Source organism: Mytilus galloprovincialis, chromosome 12 (assembly GCF_965363235.1).
Source record: "Mytilus galloprovincialis chromosome 12, xbMytGall1.hap1.1, whole genome shotgun sequence".
NCBI classification, from domain to species: Eukaryota; Metazoa; Mollusca; class Bivalvia; order Mytilida; family Mytilidae; genus Mytilus; species Mytilus galloprovincialis.
The window spans coordinates 79,891,152-79,910,654 of record NC_134849.1 but is presented as its reverse complement, the minus strand read 5'-3'; the positions used below and the strand labels follow the sequence as shown (position 1 = coordinate 79,910,654).

General features: G+C 33.3%; 1 protein-coding gene across 4 annotated transcripts; it reads left to right on the top strand.

Annotated features, from left to right (window-relative positions):
• The first annotated feature begins 5,338 nt into the window (after positions 1-5,338).
• LOC143054963 (uncharacterized) lies at positions 5,339-15,519 on the top strand. Of its 4 annotated transcripts, none has more exons than XM_076228056.1 (2): positions 5,339-5,616; positions 13,751-15,519. In XM_076228056.1, the coding sequence occupies exon 2, from the start codon at positions 13,804-13,806 to the stop codon at positions 15,187-15,189; it is 1,386 nt and encodes a 461-aa protein (XP_076084171.1). In that variant the 5' UTR covers positions 5,339-5,616; positions 13,751-13,803; the 3' UTR covers positions 15,190-15,519. The 4 variants fall into 4 exon arrangements, with proteins under 4 accessions (XP_076084171.1, XP_076084170.1, XP_076084172.1 ...); XM_076228055.1 differs by lacking the exon at positions 5,339-5,616 and adding an exon at positions 9,167-9,527; XM_076228057.1 differs by lacking the exon at positions 5,339-5,616 and adding an exon at positions 9,999-10,104.
• Positions 15,520-19,503: the final 3,984 nt, after the last annotated feature.

Here is a 19,503-nt window from a genome sequence, read left to right as displayed (position 1 = left end):
TATTCATTGCATATGTTGTTAGACATTTGTGGATACCCCGTCGACCCGCAAGTGCCCCCGTTGTAAAGGGGTAGTTTCTAAATATATATGTTCCAGACCATATGAGTATTTGGACCGTACGCGTACGGTCCGGACCGTATACGTATACTCGTACGGTCCAGCTGACCAGACATGTTTTGAGATCATATGGGTTAAAAACAAATATTTATCAAAATCTTTATTTTTAGTTATACAAATTGTTATTATTACAAATAGATGGATGAAGTGAATAAGCGAACAATTGACATTAAATATTTGTTTAATTGTATATCTGAATCCTATTTTGTTACTCTGGCCCAAGGTGACACTAGTCTTGCTACCACAAGGAACGTCATATTTTTTTTTACATTAACATGTTTTGTTCATGCATGTTCCTTTGCATATGCGTTTTTTTTGTAAAGTTCCTAAATATTCTATGACAATTGTCCTCCCACATTATGTGTACTTCCGATATTAACTTCAATTTCAATGAGCATACTGGGCTGCAATTAATGAATTACTGACATGCTAAATACAGGAGATTAACAGATTAAATAAGCGTGTTTTTTTTTAAATAGTTAAAATATTAAGTTTTTATTTCAATTACTATTGAAATTTTTATATTAATTTGAGATATAAGTTATGTTGATCTGTTATATTCATTTGTATCTAATAAACTTGAACAACTTCTTAATATTAGTCAGACCGTACGCGTACGGTCCGACCGTATACGTATTTTGAAAAAGTACGCATACGGTCCAGACCGTACGCGTACGGTCCAAATACTCATACGGTCTGGAACGCGTACGGTCCAAATACTCATACGGTCTGGAACATATATATGTTCCAGACCATATGAGTATTTGGACCGTACGCGTACGGTCCGGACCGTATACGTATACTCGTACGGTCCGACCATACGCGTACGGTCGGACCGTATGAGTATACGTGTACGGTCCAGCTGATCATACATGTTTTGGAATCATATAGGTTAAATTTAAACAAAGATTTATAATAATCTGTATTTTTAGTTACACAAATTCTTATTATTACAATTAGATGAACTCAGTAAATAAGCGAACAATTGAAATTAAATATTTGTTTAATTTATATCCGTGAATCCTATTTTGTTACTCTGGCCCAAGGTAAGACTTGCTTCCACAAGGAACGTCACATTTGTTTTACATTAACAAGTTTTGTTCATGCATGTTCCTATGCATATGCATCTTTTGTAAAGTTCCTTAATATTTTAAAACAATTGTCCTCCCACATTATGTTTTCTTCTGATAACTTCAATTACAAGGAGCATAATGGGCAGCAATTATTGAAATATACTGACATGCTAAATACAGGAGATTAACAGATTAAATCAGTGTGATTTGTTTTCAAATAGTTAAAATATTACGTTTTTATTTCAATAACTATTGAACTTTTTATATTAATTTGAGATATAAGATATGTTGATCTGTTATATGCATTTGTATCTAATAAACTTGACCAACTTCTTAATATTAATCAGACCGTATGCGTATTTTGAAAAAGTACGCATACGGTCCAGACCGTACGCGTACGGTCCAAATACTCATACGGTCTGGAACATATATACTAGAACACACCCGTGATATGACTGAATTAAAGTATATAACTATGCGCAAGCCTTATTTTAGTATTAGTATTGTCATCTGATAAAGTCATGCCGATTATAAGATACACAGTTTTCTCTGCTTTCAAATCTTTCTGTTTGTACCCGTCGAACTGGAACTTATCAATTATTGGTAATATTAATTATTTGGAAAACAAAAGGTCCTGGAATGGAGTATTTTTTAATCAACAGCATTGTCCTATATTAGTTATAAATAAAGTTGAATTTTTTTATTCGCTGTTTTACGTCATGCCCGCTTACAAAATGAAAAATGTACCTATACGCCTTATTTTTAGTCCAGATTTTTAGTATTCGTATTGTTATCTTAGAAAGTCTTACTGATTAAAATACTTCAATAGGTAACAATTTAGTAGTGTCAACCCTGTGATTATGACCCGTGTATAAAGCATATTAATCCTGAATACACCGTTTGTTGGTGCGCCTGTCAGATGCGGAACGTACAGATAAGGTAATAGGTAACAAGTGAATATACTATTGGTATCGGTATCGGACTCGACCCGGAACTTCTTAATTATTGGCAATATCAATTACGTGGAAAACAAAAGGGCCTGGAGTGGTGTAATTTTTAATCTACACCTTTGTACTATATTAGTTATATATAAAGTTGAATTCTTTGATTCGTTGTTTTTACGTGATGACGGCTGACAAATTGGACCTCGTAATTTTAGTATTATAGATATATATAATTTGTACTAAACTATACAAGAATCAAGTCAAGATTAATTAGAGAATGAAACCCGTTCGGCGTGATTAACGGACGGCCGCCGTATTGAGATGATATATAACATATCTTTTGATATGTAATTGAATTTGCGGTATGCATCTATCTAAGGTACTAGTACAAAAAAAATGTATATGGTAATCGTGCCATGAACATGTCGAGCAGTGAGCCAGGATCCCAGGCTACGAACGAAGCGGACGTTAGAAGGGATATGGCAATCATGGCACGAACAGAACAAATAGCTTGTCATCCTGGCTTAACATCCTCTTCGAGACGGTATGGAGCAGTGAGCCAGGATCCCAGGCTACGAACGAACCGTAATTATAAGGAATATATAGGTAATCATGCCACAAACAAATCAGACACAATACCGGTACTATAATACTAACTAAAATCTATCACTTATTCATTCCATCTTTCCTTGCTGACTAATACTGATTCAATCAACGTTAAACAAAGACATGATTTTCCTCATAAATGTACGTTAATTAGATCAGAACAAATTAAGCCACAAACTCATTTTGTAAACTATCTAAATAATGCGTTGTTCCAATACGCCTGACAAATATTGATAAATTCGAGAAAGATTGTTCCGTGTAGGATCTACATGAGGAAATGTTTTACATTATCAGTTAATGTTTTGCTTAAATAATCGACATGATAGCCTAATTTATAACTGCCAAAGAGACGTTAAAGCCATACGGGAATATCAAAATTAGAATTGTAAGATTTTACATTGAAAAGCAACAAGCTTCTGAGCTCCGTGGAAAACTCTAAATGATTGTAAACAAACGATAATGTATATGCCTTTGGACATTATATGACCATAAACTTAAAAAAGGGGGTGGGGGGTGGGGGGGGAGGGTATGTTTAAAAAAAAATATATTCTGATCCTCAAAATTAAATGAAAAAATATTCTGGTCCAGGAAATGACAAAAAAAATATTCTGAATCAAGATTTCCCCTATACCTTAATATAGTGATACATATTGATTTTCTTTAACCGAATTGATAGCGTTGGAAAACTAAAAAAAAATTCTGACTCAGAAAAAAAATACCTCTCCCCTTTTTTCCTCCTTTTGAAGTTAAATGGTTGCTCCTTTATTTCACAATTGAAAGCAACAAGCTTACGTGAACAAATTGATAACGATCATTTATATGCCTTTGCGTGACTTAGGATTATATATGAGGGTATTGATTGGGTTTACAGAAGTGACTTAGGATTATATATGAGGGTATTGATTGGGTTTACAGAAGTGACTTAGGATTATATATGAGGGTATTGATTGGGTTTACAGAAGTGACTTAGGATTATATATGAGGGTATTGATTGGGTTTACAGAAGTGACTTAGGATTATATATGAGGGTATTGATTGGGTTTACAGAAGTTACTTAGGATTATATATGAGGGTATTGATTGGGTTTACAGAATAGCGCATAATGGACAAATACTATTTGAAAATTGTCCAAAAAAAAAGATAGGTACCAATTTTATTATCAATAATTAAAGAGGACAAAAATCAAGGACTCCACATCCAGACCCTCATATTCTATTAAATACAAATTTTAAAAAGGATAAAAAGGCCAAGCAAAATTAATGTTGTATCGAAATAACTTCATATTTATTAATCAGATATAGGAAGATGTGGTATGAGTGCCAATGAGACAACTCTCCATCCAAATAACAATTCATAAAAGTAAAACATTATAGGTCAAGGGACGGCTCACATCGAGCAGCAAGCTATAAAGGGCTCTAAAAAATAGTAATGTAAAACCATCCAAACGGGAAAACCAACGGTCTAATCTATTGAAAAACGAGAAACGAGAAACATGTATGAACTACATAAACAAACGACAACTACTGTGTACCCGATTTCTGAATTAGGACAGGTGCAAACATTTGCAGCGGGATTAAACCTTTTAATGGTACCAAACCTTCTCCCTTTTCTGAAACAATAGTATACCATCGCAGCATAGAAAAACACACTATAAAATATCAATTGGAAGGCTTTACTTAATCATAAAAAGCAAATTAACACACAATGAATGCACAATTAAACACGTTCTAATAAAATCATCTTGAGATGTCTTAATTTTACGAATACATTTATTGCATATCTTAACTTTGCAAAGTTTCAAAAACATTACGATATGTTCTTCAACAAGTCGCAAATTTACTTAATTGCGCCACAGCTCCAGTGTGTCAATATTAATGCTTCGTGCACCATACCTTCTTTGTGCTAATGATGCATATATGTTTGCGCCACAACTCATAGAAATTTTCAAAGAAAGATTACAGCCCTTTAATTCATCGAGAGATAGGAACAGCAGATGCTCATGGAAATCACATGACACCTGAAACAAACAATTCACACCTAGTGTCGAATAAAATTGTCAAAAATTTACACCTTTCAGTGATGCCAAATCATTGCAAATTTTGTCATTTTTACACCTTTTTATCAAATATTTACACAATAGTGATTACCTGTGTCGAAAATCGTCATTTATTTATTGCACGTCAATAAAGTTAGCATATGTTCCATTGACCAAATATGTAAAACAAATATTAATTAATTGCTCAATTCAATTTAAACCGATTCACACCTGTCATAATTCACAATTATGAAAATTTACACGTTAAGATTTATTTTAACAACTTTTATGAATGCCATCTTTTTAAAATGTCCTGAAGGTCGTTTAAAACAATGATTAACCTCCAGAAGTCGGATGTAAAACATTATCGAATTTGTGTAAAAGATTTGTAGTAATTTTATCGGAAATAGATAATAACATAATTACACATAATTGGGCATAAACATAGATAAATACGTTACATTGTTTTATAATTGTCATACATTGAATATATTGCTTCAGCTTTATATAAGTACGAATTGTATTACTAAAATTAATATTTCAAAAACAATACGCCACTGAGGACACACATATATCACACTGCTGACATTCGATTATCTCCTATTGGAAAGTAGTTTGGAACAATTTTCTCATGAAATATACATCATATAAAATATTCCATAACTTTAGATAGTGTTACAATATCTCGCTCATTAGTTCCAGCGGAGAGATAAATCGATTCTCCTACTTCTCTAGAGTTATTTGAAGTCTATGATTCTGTGTATTGGGTTAAAAGCCCCGGATATAAGTTACTAAGCTTATATTGATGTGGATAAATCAATCGTGACAAACACTCAAAAAGGTTAGTAGAAATTTTATTATTTACTTCTTTCTGGCCATGTTCTGGCATCATTTATTTTTTTTGCAATATTTGCATCTTGAAGATTATGTTTGCAATCAGCAAATAGCACTTGTTGCGCGTTGCGACTTTTGTTCGATTTGGAGAACGACGATATATAGATTTACACAGGCTAATGCAAATTGACTCGTGACTCATATAAACGTTCTAGATAGTATGTTGCTTTTTGTCAGATTTCAACAGAGATTAAATAAGATTTCAATAAACAAAATTCAACGATTATTTAAAAGTCATTTTTCTCTTCTTTAAAAAAAATATAATTGCAGAGTTTACAATGCATCTTCTGGCATAGTTAATTGCAAAACAAACTACACATCATTTATTGATATCTTTTTTATTCTCAATAAAATTGAGCTTGAATTTAAGGAAGCAGATTTTTTAATTATAACCTTGCTGCCAGTGGTTTCTTAATCATAACATTTTTAGATATGGTTTCACTCAAATAAAATAAGGAGTCACAAACTTTATTAATAACATGTCTTTTTTCTGTTTTTGAAATATTGTTGCGACCTGTGCGTTATTGCCTGTTTTCAATAATGAAAATTCTAGAAATTCATCTATCGGCAATATCCGGTGTACGGGGATACGCGGTGTTAATATCAATCAAATTTCTCTTGTATATCAGAGAATTGACACTTTGATTGGAATTCTATAGTTTGCCGGACACTATATAGATATAGGAAGATGTGGTGTGAGTGCCAATGAGACAACTCTCCATTCAATAGATATAGGAAGATGTGGTGTGAGTGCCAATGAGACAACTCTACATCCAAATAACAATTTAAAAAAGTAAACCATTATAGGTCAATGTACGGCCTTCAACACGGAGCCTTGGCTCACATCGAGCAGCAAGCTATAAAGGGCCCCAAAATTACTAGTGTAAAACCATTCAAACGGGAAAACCAACGGTCTAATCTATATAAAAAACGAGAAACGAGAAACACGTATAAATTACATAAACAAACGACAACTACTGTACATCAGATTCCTGACTTAGGACAGGTTATTTACACTGTCGTGGAGGCGTTTGTTCTTGCTCCCCTCACATTAAAGCGCAAATCTAGATGTTGTAGTGTATATATATAGATCTGCGAGTTTTTTCTCATTTTTTCGTAATTTTACTTGTTTTACTAGTGGCATTCCCACTTGTTGAGTGGATGCATTACAATGTTAAAATGTATCTTTCATTATTAGTTTACGATATTGTTTCTGAATGCATTTACTTTATTGAGAAAGTGACAACTTGTCGATTATAGAAATTAGATTCTTAAATAAGACAACCGTTAATGGGCGGGAATGAGTAATTCATTGTTCCGGTATAACAATGGGTTTTATGAGAATTACATAATTCAATGTAGTTTAACACGACAGAAACTGCATGGGAAAGTTTTATAGTAATCATTCACAAGTCTGAAGAAGTTAATTTGACATTTAAATGTGTTTTACTTCTGTAATGGAAGTTGTAAAATCTATTGAATTATAATTATTGGGTGTCAGTTCGACTTTCAAGTGGGTATTGCTTCTGAAGTTCTGTATAAAATTATGACTGGTAATATAAAAAAGGGGGGTCAATTCTACACATCATGAAGGAAGTTTTGGTGCTTGCCAGACAAATGGGATGCATGTTTAATTCAGATAATGGCAATTGTTGCAAAATATGAATTTATATTTTTTCAAAAAGTTATTAAAATGACGTACAAAAAACAACACGATAAAAAACCGCTAGAAACATTCTAAAGGTGAATGAAAGTAAACAAAATGTACAAAAAAAGTAAAATATTTTATTTCTCGAAAGGTTGATTACCTAGAATACAATTTCTTTTAGGGCAAGCTATATATGCGGTATGCCGGATTTTACACTCATTGTTGAAGGACGTTTGGTGTCCTATACGTGTTGATTGCATTGGCAATCATATCACATATTCTTGTTTCATAATAATTAATTTACGTTCTTTTTCTTTATGTGACCAAGGAAAATGCAGCTTCATTTAATTTTTATTGTTTAGGACTTTAATATAAAATTTCACTAAATTCATGACTTTATCAAACCTATTTTTACTGTACACTGTAATTGTGTGTATGTGTACTTGAAATAAGTACACGAATCGATATGCAACTTATTAAGCCGGTGTGGACCCAAATTACAGATAATAGTTTCCCATTTGACATTTGATGTTCAGTATTGGTTAGTCATACTATAGTGTAAAATCTATTGAATATTTGTATGTAGGCTATAAATCTATCTGGCTGCAGGAATGACGAGTTTTTATATAGAAATTGATACTATGTCGTTCAATATCCAATTAATTGTCTCGCTATAAGAAAGGAAAACTCTCCCAGTAGGTTTCTGGTCGTAATTTTATTTTTATGAAAATGGACGTCAGTTTTATAATGGCATATTATTAATGTTCATCAATTATTTCTTTCGTGGTCAGAGTAATGGATCAACTACAGTATATATTAGCAAACTCACATTGTTATTTATGTTATAAATAATAAATTATACCAGTGGCGGATCCAGCCATTTTAAAAATGAGGGGGGGGGGGGGTCCTAACCCAGGACAAAAAGGGAGTTCCAACTGCATGTCCCCATTCAAATCCATTGATAGTCCAAAAAAAGAGGGTCCAACCCCCGGACCCCCCTCCCTTTTGTATCCGTCACTGTTATACTGAAAGGTCCATGTTTAAGTCACTTTGATTACACATTCGTCTCAACTCGGCCGATTCCGTACCCTCAGAAGGAGAGTAGCGGATTCTACCGAGGATTGCCGATTGAGTGAAGAGTCATTCGTCACAACTCGGCCGATTCCGTACCCTCAGAAGGAGAGTAGCGGATTCTACCGAGGATTGCCGAATGTTCGATTACATTCTTCCGACAATGTTGCTTCATATTATTTGACTGTCTTCAATTTCGTTTCGCGTGTAAAATAAAATAAAGAATCCAAGGCTTATAATATAAATAATTAAATTTCCAAGATGTTCGTTTCTTTTAAGTTTTAGTTTTAAATGGTTTACCATTTCGGCCTTAAAGGGAATATACGAAGGGATTTTTGTTTCCTTATTTCTCAAGTTTGCGATAATTTTCGTATCTTAATCCTCGTTCAGTTTCGAATTAAGGGGATGTTGAGAGTATACACCATCCCCCTTTTATTGATTTTGTGGATATTTTTATAATTTGCATAAAATCGTCAAAAAATGGCGGCAATATACCATATATATCCCATTTTTGGAAACTATTATTCCTTTACAATTTCTGGATCCGTCCGTTGTTTTTTCCCTCGCTTGAAATATAAATGCGTCTGAATAAGAACTGACATGACAATAAATACTAATTTCTAATTAGACATCTTTACAAATATAACACAATAACTATCATAATACTCCTGTAGTTTTGACATAAAACCAATAGAGGTCTGCTCGATTTACCCGGATTTTAGCCAATATAAATTCCATTATCATTTAAATCTTGTTGCTGACCACAACACTCGCAAAGAATGGAACCAATTACGTTCTATTAACAGAAAGCAACACGTTCCGATAATCGATCGATATTCCTTACCATGGTAATTATTACAGCTCCGCAGCAAATGGAAAACTATCGTCTGCTTGTTTGAAAAATTATCATAATTTGACAAAACAGTGTTAGACAATTCTTTGATTGATTTCACGTAACGAAGAGAAGTACAGATATTTATATCCGGTGTAAAAATAAGCAGAGAAATCTGGTTCACTAAATTCTGTGCATTGTGCAGCTGTATGCACTTTAGAACAAACAATTTCGGGATGTGTATTGCAGAAGGCAATTAAGAAATATAAAATTAATTATAGAGGAATTAATGAGCATGGCGTTCAAGGTAGGAAAAGAAAAATCAATAAAAAGATAGAAGATAATTTTCAACAAGCTTCACTTTTCAAATTATTTTTTAAAAATATAAAATAAAATTTAAGAAATGGAGTGTAAAAAGAGAATACAACATACTGTTGGTATAAATTAATAATATTTTGTCAAATTCCAGGTGAAGATTTCAGTAAATCTAATTGTTTAATTATCTGTGTCGGCATTTTGTAAAACAAACACACACACACTTACCGACTTTGTCTAGTTCTAATCCTATTTTCAAACTCTTTGCTCAACAAAATGGATGAATAGCAATGTACATAATACCCATCACCTTCGGTTCGTTTTAAGTCGGATTAACAGATAACCTCGTGTGAGATAATACCATTAAAAAAGGTTAATTGTGTAACTGTTTTTGTTCGATGATATTAAGAAAGAATACTTCTAAAGTATAACTCTGTTTTAAGTCTTATGTTAATTTTAGCCCCCCTAACGTTCCATATGCTATAACGTATGCGGGTGAGATGAGATGTTGGATGTAAAATTTAGATGAAGTTAAATTTGAAATAAGGATATAATTCAACAAATTTAAGGTAACAATTGTATTTAAAATTTTAGAGTAAAACAGATAAATAGAGAAGTCTTTGGGTACATATTCAAAAAATTAATTTTGAATGACGACTTTTTTCGTATACATATAAACAGATTGACTTACAAAATATCTTACGTATGTTCAACCAGAGACATCTAAACACACACATATATATATATATATATATAATATATATATATTTGTGTCTCTGGTTCAACTATAATTCGCGTGGAAATTGATGTTGCACAAACTAATTCCATTCGCATGATCAAAGATAATTAACATCGGTTTTTGAATCATATTTCTCAGTGTATCTTCGCTCCTCTCAATTAAAACTGTGTAATTGAGTTTACTTGTTTTCTTAACAATTTGTAATAACTTTCTGAGCGAGACTGTATTACTTTCTGAGCGAGACCGTATAACTTTCTGAGCGAGACCGCTTCATTAAAAACTAAATATACTGAGAAACATCTCACTGCTAATTTTACCTGCAAATTTCATTTAAGAAATTGACATTTTAATTTAATTAGTAGCTATGGCATGATTGGTCTGTTTGTACGCCAATTAACGATGAGCTAATATGTGACAATTGGCTTGTAAATCGTTTAGTCGGCTTCTATAAGACAATAGAGGTCATAATGAGCTACTCAGCGGGGAGGTGAAAATGAGCTCATCTCTAATATTGCCATTTTGTTTATAAAAACCATAACGTCTTCTGTTCTTCATCAAAACTTTCATATTACGAAAAACAAAATCATCTAAATAGCAACAGAAGACTTTATAGTGTATACTTAGTTAGATAGTTAGTTTTAGAAATTCTTCAAGGTATGTAAAAGTTTAAGAGTATTTGTATTTTAATTCATATTTCGCCACAAATAAAGTTAAGCGAGGGGAGGTAGGGGGTCAGTGAAAATTAATGAATTAAGTTTTTATATCCTACATTGAACTGTTGATGTCGTCCCTAACTGACAGTATCGAAACGTGTTAATTAATTTGCTTAAAACGCCGTAAGTTAAGCTATCCAATCGTAGTACTTATTTATCGTAGGAAATATAGGAAAAAGTCCGTCCGTTCGGAACAAATCTTTAACAGAGCAGCTTTATGTGCATACAGGCCCAGATCTAAATGAATGGATGGCTAATGCTTATTTATTGTCCAGTGGCAAATAGTTCATGCATATTCTGGGATAACTATGCATGTGACTGAAAATAGATGTACGGTGGACAATTACCTATTATCGGTAAAATTCTCTGCAATAGGACAGATTATGTAATATTCGTTAGGAAATTAAAAAAAATGTAGGAAAAACAACTTTTTTTAAATTCTTTTACTGTAAATCTTTAAAATTATCATTTTGAAATTTTATGATTACTGTGTTTTAGTGTACTAACGTAAAAGAATATTTTTAAAGATCTCTTAAGGTGGTAGACCTTGGTTCAGGGAGATAATTCTTTAAATCAGTTATGTGCTTGTTTAAGTCAAGTTTCATCAATGTTTTTCAAGCATTTACCTGAAACAGATTGAAAATAATCTATGTAACCTAGAAGCTTAGACTATATTTTTGAAAATGGTTGACACAAACGTACTGATGATTTTAAGAGTAATTTCCCTTAACCTAGGTCTACCTCCTTAAGTTGTAAATGTTCATCAATATGACGGGGCTTCTTACATTTAAACTTTGATTGTTTTTAATAATAAATAAAATTATATATTTTAATTATGGTAAGTGATTCGTAGAACATTATAATTATCCGTAAACGGAACAGTGGGTTAAACCACCGTTATCAAATATATCTTTCAGTATCAACCATATATTTGAATATAACACATCACGATTCCCCTCTTTAATAGAAATGTGTATTTTATATGTCTAGCTTGACCTATTAATCATTGCTTTATGAGTAAGTCTGAATTATGGCTTCGTTTGGTCTTCAATTACAGAAATCCTGGCTTGGCCACTTCTATATATAACGTCTTAAATTTTATAATGACTTGTCATTTTATCAATGTGGCCCAACCTATTGTTTAAGTCTCGACTAATTTTATTTCATTCCTAAATTCCATCCATCTTTTGAATAACATCCCTCCTAAAAGCTTATAATGATAATATAATACTCGCTGTAACTCCACATTTTTCTCGATAAAGTCCCCCCCCCCCCCCCGAAAAAAAACCGAACAAAAACCCATAAAAATGTTTACAATGATTGAATACACCTGAAACTCTGACAAAATCGAGTAGTATGTCTACTGACTGTGTGATTTATATCAAGGATTTTACTCAACCAGTATTTAGTTTTAACTCTGCTTTTATTTTTATGACCTTTTAAACATAAGATGTTAATAATAATTCATGTTAATATAAAAATTAAAAAAAAAACCACAAGAATAACAGATCATAACATGTACATGTAGGAAAGAACTTTGTGATCAAACAAATATTTCGGTAGGGGAGATAAGTCACCAAACAAATATTAAGGTAGGTGTGAAACGAGTAAAAACCTAAAGTAATACTCTTAAACGTCAATGATACTTACTTTGTTACTTATTACGCAGAGAAACAACAGGGAAATATATTATAACGCCTATTAAGTAATACACTAACACTTTACTGAAATAACACAGAGATATACTATTACGCCTATTAAATAAGTTAATAACCTATACAGAAGTGCTAAGTGGTAGGACATTAATAAAACACGAACATGTATAGTGTGTCTTTGAGCTAAAATAAAAAACATAAATCAGGCCGTCAGTTTTCATGTTTGTTTTACGTTTTCTATTTCGGTGCCTTTTAAACCTTACCATGCGGTATAGGTATTGCTCATTGTTGAAGGTCGTATGATAACCTGTAGTTACTAACTTCTTCGTCATTTTGTATCTGGTGTATAGTTGTCTCATTTGCAATCATACCATATGGTATTACCATATCTTCTTTTATTCTTTTACGACTACTATCTTGAGCAAATTTCACGTCGATATTAAGGCTACGAAAAATCTGTGTGCGTTCGTTAATCAAAATCAGTTAGAACTGAGAGCTGTAAGGTCATTTGAATGTAAGAACTGATTTTAATGCGCTTTTGTGCGTATTCATACTGGGATCTTCTGTAATATCTTATAATTTATTAGTTTTTACCTACAAGGACATGCGCAATTAGGTAATGCAATTATATATTTGTCGTCATCAATCACAAGTATATTAGTTTGTAGTTTAACTCTATGGCTTAAAATAACCCAACTTTTCTTGTGCATCACTTTGATTGATCGTTGTTGGTTAACTGATGTAGTTTCGTTGATTAGGTTGTTCGCTACAAGACGTGAAACAAGAGGGGTATGCACAATATGATTGCGAAAGTGATAGAAACAAATGATAGCGAAAGTGATATAAAGCAAATTAGGGACAAATCACTTACCTGTGACAAATCATACATTACTATTCACAGCGACACCTATCTAACCGTTTGTGTTGACGGCACTTACAATGATGTTTAAGTGATTTGTTTTTGCAGCAGTAGATAAATGACATCCATATTGTCTAAATGCGACACATTTGCAGGATTTTATGTTTCGCCTGTTTAAAAAAATACTTTTCTGTATGCATTCAATGTTTACTATATATATTTATAACAAATATAATTTTATAATTTCAGGATTTCGAATTGATAGATTCTTCTAAACGTGAGGCAGCTTTTCGCTCATCAGGATGAAGTTTCGTCAAATAAGTTTCAAGTCGTTCCAGAAGTCTAAAAGTAAAAAGAAAAAGACAAAGGAAGCTTCAATTGAGCAACAACCAACACCTATCGACGCCAATGACAACCTCGTAATAGCCGCCGACAGCTGCAAGTATTTCGACGTCGCCCAGGACGTATCTCTTCGCTGCTCTCTTCGTAGATACAAAACATCTGTTACTCCACGAAACAAATACATTATCACAAACCGGCGAACAGCCATTTCAGACGACGAGGAAGAAACCGACAATGGTGTGCTATATGAACTCGACGATATAGACAAAGTTTTGAATTCAGTCCGTAAGGAGCGCACACGCATCAAAACAAATCCTTGGATCCCTCCGCGTAAATCTGTGCACGAAGAAGACTTGATTGATCTTGTACCAGAAGGTGCCAACGCTCAGGATTATTTAAACGTTTGTATCCTAGCTGAAGAGGCGGGAAAATCTTATAATTCTACAGAATCTTCCCTGACAGCAGCCGACAATCCAAGGATACCAACGCGTGTAAAAAGACAACTAAGTTTAACTGATCTGAACATTAATCGATGGTCCATTATCTCTGAAGGTGATGTTGATATAGAACTCAATTCTCCTACAATTGAAGAACTGAATGAACGATTTGCAAACATAGATTACGCTATTGATTTCAAATACGAGGAAAATATTGACAATATTCTAGACGACGAAATGGCGGTAAAACTTGCTAAAAGACTTTCTGTCAATGATTTATTGGAGGACTATAGTGAGGCATCATCCGATACATCTAACAGTAGCATGGAAATCTCAGACAATACCAGCTCTACTGGCTCATACAGCAGTGAAGGTTCCATAGAAAACCAACTTCCGGTTTACTCGACAAAGTTTTCAGAACGACCTGACCGAATGGAAGAATCAATCGATGCTGGTTATTCAAGTCTTAGCCGCGACTCACGGTTCCCGTCGACATCCGATTCCGATAATGCTGAACATTCCGATAGTGACATTGAAGAAGAATCAAATATGACTCTTGTTGATAGCGCATGTGCAGAATGTGATTCCGCTAGAATGATTCCAGACATCAGAAATAGTCTACAAGACAAAGTGAGTCAACTTAGAGCTGAAAAAATGATCGTTGAGGAAAAAATCCGCGAAGCACAAGAAGACGATATAATTCGTTTTAAAGAAACTCAGCGATTGCGACGCCATCTACCTGGTTACAAGAAACAAATGTTGTTGAAAACATTGACCAGTCTGAAGGAAAGACTTGAAAATCAAAGCCAAAGATTACAGAAAAGTTATTCAACAGTATTATCAATGCAAAGAAGATTTGCTCAGAGACATAATCCGTTTTTCATTGTCCCAAACACAAACTTTAGTTGAGAAAAGTAGTACTATCGCGGATGAATAATTAGTGCTATATGTATAATTGTCTGTAAATATGAAGAATATTTATTTATTTCTATTGCTCTATAGAATGAGGAATTCAAAATACTGTACAAAATGATCATGTGACTAGAAAAACAACTCGTTGTAAACTTTTCATTTTCTGGACTATTTTCGATATAAATCACGTGTCGTCTGCAAAGACTGACTGTTGTTAATTTGTTGTTACTTTTGAACTTAATCACAGTTCAAAAATTGTTTATGTTGTGTGGTGCTTGTACAAAATTAATTATTTATTGAATCTCTATATATAAAATTTAAATGATACTGTATTTTTTGTTTAATACAGCCTCGCCATGATTAATGCCATTACAACTAAATTTCCAAAATTTGACATTCTCCCGCAATTCGCATAAACCTCTATTCCACAACCCTCTCAAATACACACAAAAATCGTTATACTATACACCATTACAATACAATACACACAAAGCAAATATAGTATACCCCGCTCAAATACACACAAAACCGTTATACTTTACCCTGCTCCGACACACAAAACCGCTATACTATACACCATTACAATACAAAACACACAAAACCGCTATACTATACCCGGCTCCGATACCCAAAACTGCTATACTATACCAGGCTCCGATACCCAAAACCTCTATACTATACACCATTACAATACAATACACACAAAACCGCTATACTATACCCGGCTCCGATACCCAATTCACACATCAAATAAAGTATACCTCGCTCCAATACACAAAACCTCTATACTCTACCCCGCTCAAATAAAAAAACCTACTAAACTATACCCTGTTCTCATACAAAGAGCTGGTATAACCCGCTCTGATACACACACAACTACATTGTTCACTGATCCATGAAATGAGGTCGAGGTCAAGTGAAAACTGTCTGACGGGCATGAAGACCTTGCAAGGTACGCACATACCAAATATAGTTATCCTATTACTTGTAATAAGAGAGAATTTAACATTACAAAAAAATCTTAACTTTTTTTTGAAGTAGTCACTGAACCATGAAAATGAGGTCAAGGACATTGGATATGTGACTGACGGAAACTTCATTACATGAGGCATCCATATACAAAGAATGAAGCATCCAGGTCCTCCACCTACTTAACTATAAATCTTTTAAAAAGTTAGCTAACGCCGCCGCCGCCGCCGGATCACTACCCCTATGTCGAGCTTTCTTTTTGTCGCAGGCTCGACAAAAACTGATATACCCACTCCAATAAACAAAACAAATAAAGCCTTAGGCTATATTAAACCTCGCTCAAATACACACATACATACAGCATAAAAAAGAAAAGCAAGCAAACAGAAAACAACCGGTACATATATGAATACCGATGCACGAGTCAAAGAATACGAGTAACAAATGTACTTCAAAACTCTATGTTCGTTAAAAAGAGGTTTTGAATTGTTTTACATTGTCTTATCGGGGCCTTTTATAGATGACTATGCGATATGGGCTTTGTTCATTGTTGAAGGCCGTACGGTGACCTATAGTTGTTTATGTCTGTGTCATTTTGGTCTTTTGTGGATAGTTGTCTCATTGGCAATCATACCACATCTTCTTTTTTATTTTCTCTTAAATCAATTTCTCCAAGGATAAAATGGTAGGTTTATTGAAAGAGGCCAATGTTTTCACTCTACAAATCAATAACACTAGCCACGTGCGTATACTTTGTTTATAACAATTAAGAGATACATGTAACAGTATTGTATTTAAACTACGACGCGATCAATTGGTGATTTGATGGTTGCAAATTAAGCTTTCTGTCGACGTGGGTGATACCGTCAAATATAGTTATTTCCATTCTAATGACACTAACAGAAACAACATTAAAACATATATTAAAATATGTTATTCGTCGTCTGCGCTTGTGCGTTCGTTTTCATAGCATCGATTGTGAATTGATTTTATGAAAATTGGTGACATTAACCAATCAAAATGAATGTTACAAACGATGTTACATTAGGATCCATTATAGATGCCATTAGAAAGCAGCTGGATCACAAAACTGTTCAGTTTAAGATTAAAAGGAACACATGAAAGACAAAAATGTGTCCATAGTACACAGATGCCCAACTCATACTATCATTTTCTTTCAGTGTTCAGTGGACCGTAAAACTGAACACTAACATTTGGCATTAAGATGAAAAATATCATATCATAGGCAAAATCTGTTTTAAGTTTCAAAAACTACATTGACAAAAATGTTTAACCCCAAAATTCAACCTGAAGTGTGACAGACGGAAGGACGGACGGACGGTACGACGGACGAAACGAACAGACGCAAATATCGAAAATCATAGTTAGGCATAAAAACAATACAATAAGTTTCAAACAATCAACGTTGAAGACGTCATATTAATTATCTAAAATTGGAGGTAAACCTATAAATTGCTGTTAAATACCACAGTAACACTAGGCCAGTATCTCACTACAATCTCTGAAAAAAATGTAAATTTTGACGATTGTAGAATCGAGTAAAAAAAATCCAATATTATGCTAACCCTGTAGTTGTCAAGTAAATGAAATAAACAACTTGGTGATCGTACATGACATAATATAATATCATTTATTACAGCGGGAGACCGTGAGGGCATTCCGGTGTTTTGCTTTTGCCTAGATTTCCATTACGTAATCGTTTTGGGTTTTTAACCGATCTATAAATAAAGGAAACAGTAGTATACCGCTGTTCAAAACTCATAAATCCATGGACGAAAAATAGGTAACAAACTAAAACCGAGGGAAACGCATTAAATATAAGAGGAGAGCAACGACACAACACTGAAATGTAACACACACAGAAACGGACCAAGCATCAGACAAAATCCCACGAGAACAACAAATATAACATCAAAACCAAATACATGAATTTGGGATAGACAAGTACCGTGACACGTCTTATCGCAATGTGAATTTACACTAAAAAATAAGAGAAAACAAACGACGCAACGTCAAAATGTAACACACACAGAAACGAACAATGATATAACAATGGCCATCTTACTTACTTTGTACAGGACATTTTTAAAAGGGAAAAAATGGTAGGTTGAACCTGGTTTTGTGACATGCCAAACCTCGCACTTTAATGGCAATGTTAAATATAACATTGAAATGACAATATAATATTACAGGACTATAAACATGATTAATACGTAGACATCATCAAGTGCAAACTAACATTCTTTGTCGCTTGTTATGAATTCATTTCTTCAATGGATATACTCGTCAAATGCTTTTACAAGATAAATTAATAATATTACTGAAATGTTTTGTTATATGTATATACAAATAAGTATAAAAAAAATCCTTACTATCTATGCACATGCAGGTGGAAGAATGTTTAAAGAACGTTTGCAATCTCAAGGAACGGAAACACTGCATGCATGATTAAACATGTTTGCGGGAAAATACGAATGTCTACTCAAATCGATCCATTTCTTTTACGAAAATCGAATTATTACAAATGAGTGACATGTCCACCATGCACTTGCACTACACTATACTAGTAAAATAGTAGAATAAGATGATCTACAAATGCATGAAACTAATATACACATGTAAGTGTTATATACAAGTATCAATATAATATATCACAATAGACCAGAGTACACTGATTTGTATCACTACAATATGATAGTCATTACAGTGAGGATGAATGCCCTGTCATTAATTTATCATCAACGCACAAAACGAACTTGTCCCAGAAAAAAATCTGTTCATTAGGTAGCAAAACACAGTTAGAGATGTAGTTTTGCATTATGGCCATGGTGAATTTTTTAAATATGAAAGTTTTTGTACAATTACATTAATTTTTAGATAGTTGAAGAATAATATAGCCTTTAAAGATGGTTTATATGAACAATTATATTGTTTTAGCATGTTTTATATGCAATTTTCGTGTTTGATAGTCCGTTTTTCCTATCAGTACCGCCCATATATTTAGAAATTATGTACACAGATTTGTCGCTCGATCTTTTCAATTCAATTTATAGAATAAAATTGAGAATGGAAATGAGGAATGTGTCAAAGAGACAACAACCCGACCAAATAAAAAAACAACTGCAGAAGGTCACCTATAGGTCTTTAATGTAGCGAGATATTCCCGCACCCGGAGGCGTCCTTCAGCTGGCCCCTAAACAAATATATATATACTAGTTCAGTGATAATGAACGCCATACTAATTTCCAAATTATACACAAGAAACTAAAATTAAAATAATACAAGACAAACAAAGGCCAGAGGCTCCTGACTTGGGACAGG